Below are 3,639 nucleotides of genomic sequence, written 5' to 3' on the forward strand. Positions count from 1 at the left end.
CCTATACAATACATGCCTCAACAACTCGATTTTCCCCACTGCATGGAAAACTGCCAAAGTTATCCCTGTGCCAAAGCCTGGGTCAGCTGTAGAGAGCAGGCCTATTTCACTACTGCCAATCTTGGGAAAGGTACTCGAGAAACTCATCGCTAGAAGACTCAATTGGCACATAGAAAACAAAGGATACCTCAGTAACGCCCAATATGGTTTCAGACAGCAAAGGTCGGCTGAGGATGCCATTGACAAAACAGTATCATATATACAGGAATTATTAAAAAACAACAAGTATGTCCTGGGGGTCAGCCTTGATATTTCCAAGGCATTTGACAGCGCCTGGTGGCCCCTAGTGACACATCAACTTCGCAACATCGACTGCCCTAAAAACCTGCTGAGTCTCTTCATTGATTACTTCCAGGAAAGGCAGGCCATTTTTCAATATGGCATTCACAAAATTCAAAAGAATATAACGAGAGGGTGCCCACAGGGATCTGTCTGCGGACCATTACTATGGAACGTTATGTTTGACAAATTCCTGAACAACAACTTTGGGCAAGCATACTGCGTAGCGTATGCTGATGACGTTATTATGCTTTTAGAAGGCAGATCAAGAGCAGAACTGGAAGCGAAAGGCAACGCACTTCTACACAATGTTTACAAGTGGGGTGAACAACATAAGCTCAATTTTAATACCAAGAAAACCAAGTCTATTGTATTTAACAAGCCAAGAAAAAACAATCTATACCTAAGACCCCCCTCTTAAAAATGAATGGGATCACCATTAAAGTGGAGAAAACTATAAAATACTTGGGTGTTGTTTTGGACTTCAGGCTGTCCTGGGACAGCCACATTGACTATATAACAGGACGAACTGGTCTTATCTGCCAGGCTTTTTCTCATATTGCGAAGCAAAAATGGGGACTCACATCCAAGACTATATCTATTATATATGACAGGATCCTCATACCTACAATTACCTATGCCTGTGGCACTTGGGGATGGGCAAGTGCCAAGGTCCATCCTAAAAGAAAACTGATATCGTCTCAAAGAAGAGCCCTACTCTTAATTTCCAAGGCTTACCGTACCACAAGCAATACCTGTTTGCAAATCATCACCAGGAAACCACCACTCGACCTTATTATCACTCAAAGACAAAAGCTTTATAGGATTAAAAGAGGTGATAACATGATAACGACTACTCGTGAAATAACCTATCAGGATGTAGAATGGCCCTCACAGATAAGTAATACCTTACCACCATGGAATACTATCTTTGACAAAGGTATACATGCTAACGGCGATACTTTACAAATTTACACAGATGGTTCTAAACATGACAACTGTGTAGGCTGCAGTTATGTTTTATACGAGGACAATATGGAAATTAAACACTGCAAATTTCGTCTACAAAGCGACTGCAATATCTTTCAGGCCGAGATGTGGGCCATTAAGATGGCTATTGATTATACTAACTCTACATATAACAATCATAATATAAAGATCCTTACTGACTCACTCTCCTCACTACAACTGATCAAAAACAGTAATCTGCATCTATTAGCAGAAACAATAAGGAAAATGATATATTTCTCTACAAACAGGTATGACATTCAATGGATCAAAGCCCATCATGGCGAACGGGGAAATGAGAGAGCAGACCTACTCGCAAAGGAAGCGGCAGTTGATGACACACTGCCCATAGCATACAGCAAGATTAGTAGACATACAATCAATAACATACTAAGAACGGATACAATTCGACAATGGCAGACAAGGTGGGACCTACAAAGTGACCATATTACTTATACTTTTATCCCTAATATTGAGGAATTTTTGGAAAATAATTGGTACAACCCGAACCATTATAACTCCCAGATACTAACAAATCGTGGCAGGTACGCTACTTACTTGGAGAGATTTCACCATAGCACTTCGAAGCTATGCCCAACGTGCGACATAGAGGATGGATCTTTGCACTACCTCTTCCATTGTCCTATCTTCGCAAGAGAAAGGACTGAATTACAAATCGTCCTGCATGAGCAAGGCATCAACTGGCCCTGCAGGCCAACTGACATATGGACCACAAAAAATACCTATACTGCCTTCGAAAGGATCAGCAAACAAATCAGCTATATTAATAACAAACAAACTTTCCTTTAACTCCTCATACCATTCTTCTTATTATGTTCTGTGTCATTTTGGCTGCTCTTTTCAGTCACTTATTTTATCTCCATGTAACTCCATGGACTCCTACACGCGTCTCTACTATCATATACATGTGATACTGCCGTCCTAGATAACTTAAAATTATGTAATATTATTGTCCTTTTTAATATCAAATGATTGTATATAATATATTATTGTATTCTCTCCTTGGTAATGCCAAAAGCGGGGCCAAGGTATGTACTTATCAGTACCTTAATAAAATAATTATGTATGTATGTATTATGTGTGCAGTTGTCTGTCGTGTGATCTCAATCACACGCTTCGCATTCAATAATTCCATTTCCGCACGAAGATAACTTAATTCTTTTCAACCATTTGGCTGGCAATAGAATAGAATATAATTGTTAGAATTAATAATATTTTTATAATTATGATAAAATTATATCTTTAAACAATATCAAAACTCATGATCTTTCTTACAATTATTAAACAGAATTCAAATTGTGTGACTAACTCTGAGGATCTCCATGTAAGACTTCTGCAATTGTTGACTGTGACAGAAGATTGAAAAGATTGTGAACTGTGACAGAAGATTGAAAAGATTGTGAACTGTGACAGAAGATTGTTGAAAAAATCTCTAATTTTTTCAACACTGTTTATTCACAATTCTCTTGGGCCATATATAAGCACATAAACATAGACTAAATACTACGCCAGTAGAATATCTTTTTGTACTTTTTATTATTGCCAAAGCTGAAACAATCTTACTCTTTATAATTTGAACTTTTATAAATGTGGCTTAAAGTATTTTCGTCTTTTAATTTGATAAAATGAAGTTATTTTATTATTAAAATTTTCATAAAACATTTTTTACTGTTTAGCATAATGTAATTTACTTTGTCGTCTTTTTTCCAAATTAGTGTTTAGTTTAGGTATCTATTTTATAGCAAAATATGTTTATATTCCATATCCTCGAAATACATTGTTTGTATATTCACAAAAATTTTATAAAATGTATTAATTGCAAACTTGCTTTAATTTTAAAGATCATGTAAAATCATTCAATACCTCATTAATAAATAAAATTGAAATTTTCAGGTTTTTTTTACATTTAATATGAAGGCCGATCACCAGTAGCTGAGAGGATAAAAATGCCAAAATTGGTAGTTGATTGAGAAGTTAAGACAATGCAATACAGCAAATCAGCCATAGAAGAGCTGATTTAATTAAAAGTGGAGATATTCTACTCGATATTGGGTCTTTATTAATGTATAAGGTTCAGTACACGAAGGAAAACTAGAAAATTTCACTTATCTATTATTAGCAAGGCGCAAACCAGTGACTACGAATGTTCGATGATTTATACTTAATCCATTCAGCTACAGGTGAGCTTTGTTCTTTATGGTATATTACTTTACATTACAGGTTCTGAAACTTATTTCGACCACCGCCAACTTTAAGTTTAAAAAAAGTCTA

General features: G+C 36.0%; 1 protein-coding gene across 1 annotated transcript; it reads left to right on the forward strand.

Moving 5' to 3' along the window:
* The first annotated feature begins 762 nt into the window (after positions 1–762).
* Positions 763–2,157, forward strand: LOC111613678. The gene has a single exon (XM_023355022.1). It carries the CDS (start codon positions 763–765, stop codon positions 2,155–2,157), a length of 1,395 nt encoding a protein of 464 aa, XP_023210790.1.
* Positions 2,158–3,639: the final 1,482 nt, after the last annotated feature.

Source organism: Centruroides sculpturatus, unplaced genomic scaffold, assembly GCF_000671375.1.
Source record: "Centruroides sculpturatus isolate CEXI.00-Female unplaced genomic scaffold, Cexi_2.0 scaffold1231, whole genome shotgun sequence".
NCBI classification, from domain to species: domain Eukaryota; kingdom Metazoa; phylum Arthropoda; class Arachnida; order Scorpiones; family Buthidae; genus Centruroides; species Centruroides sculpturatus.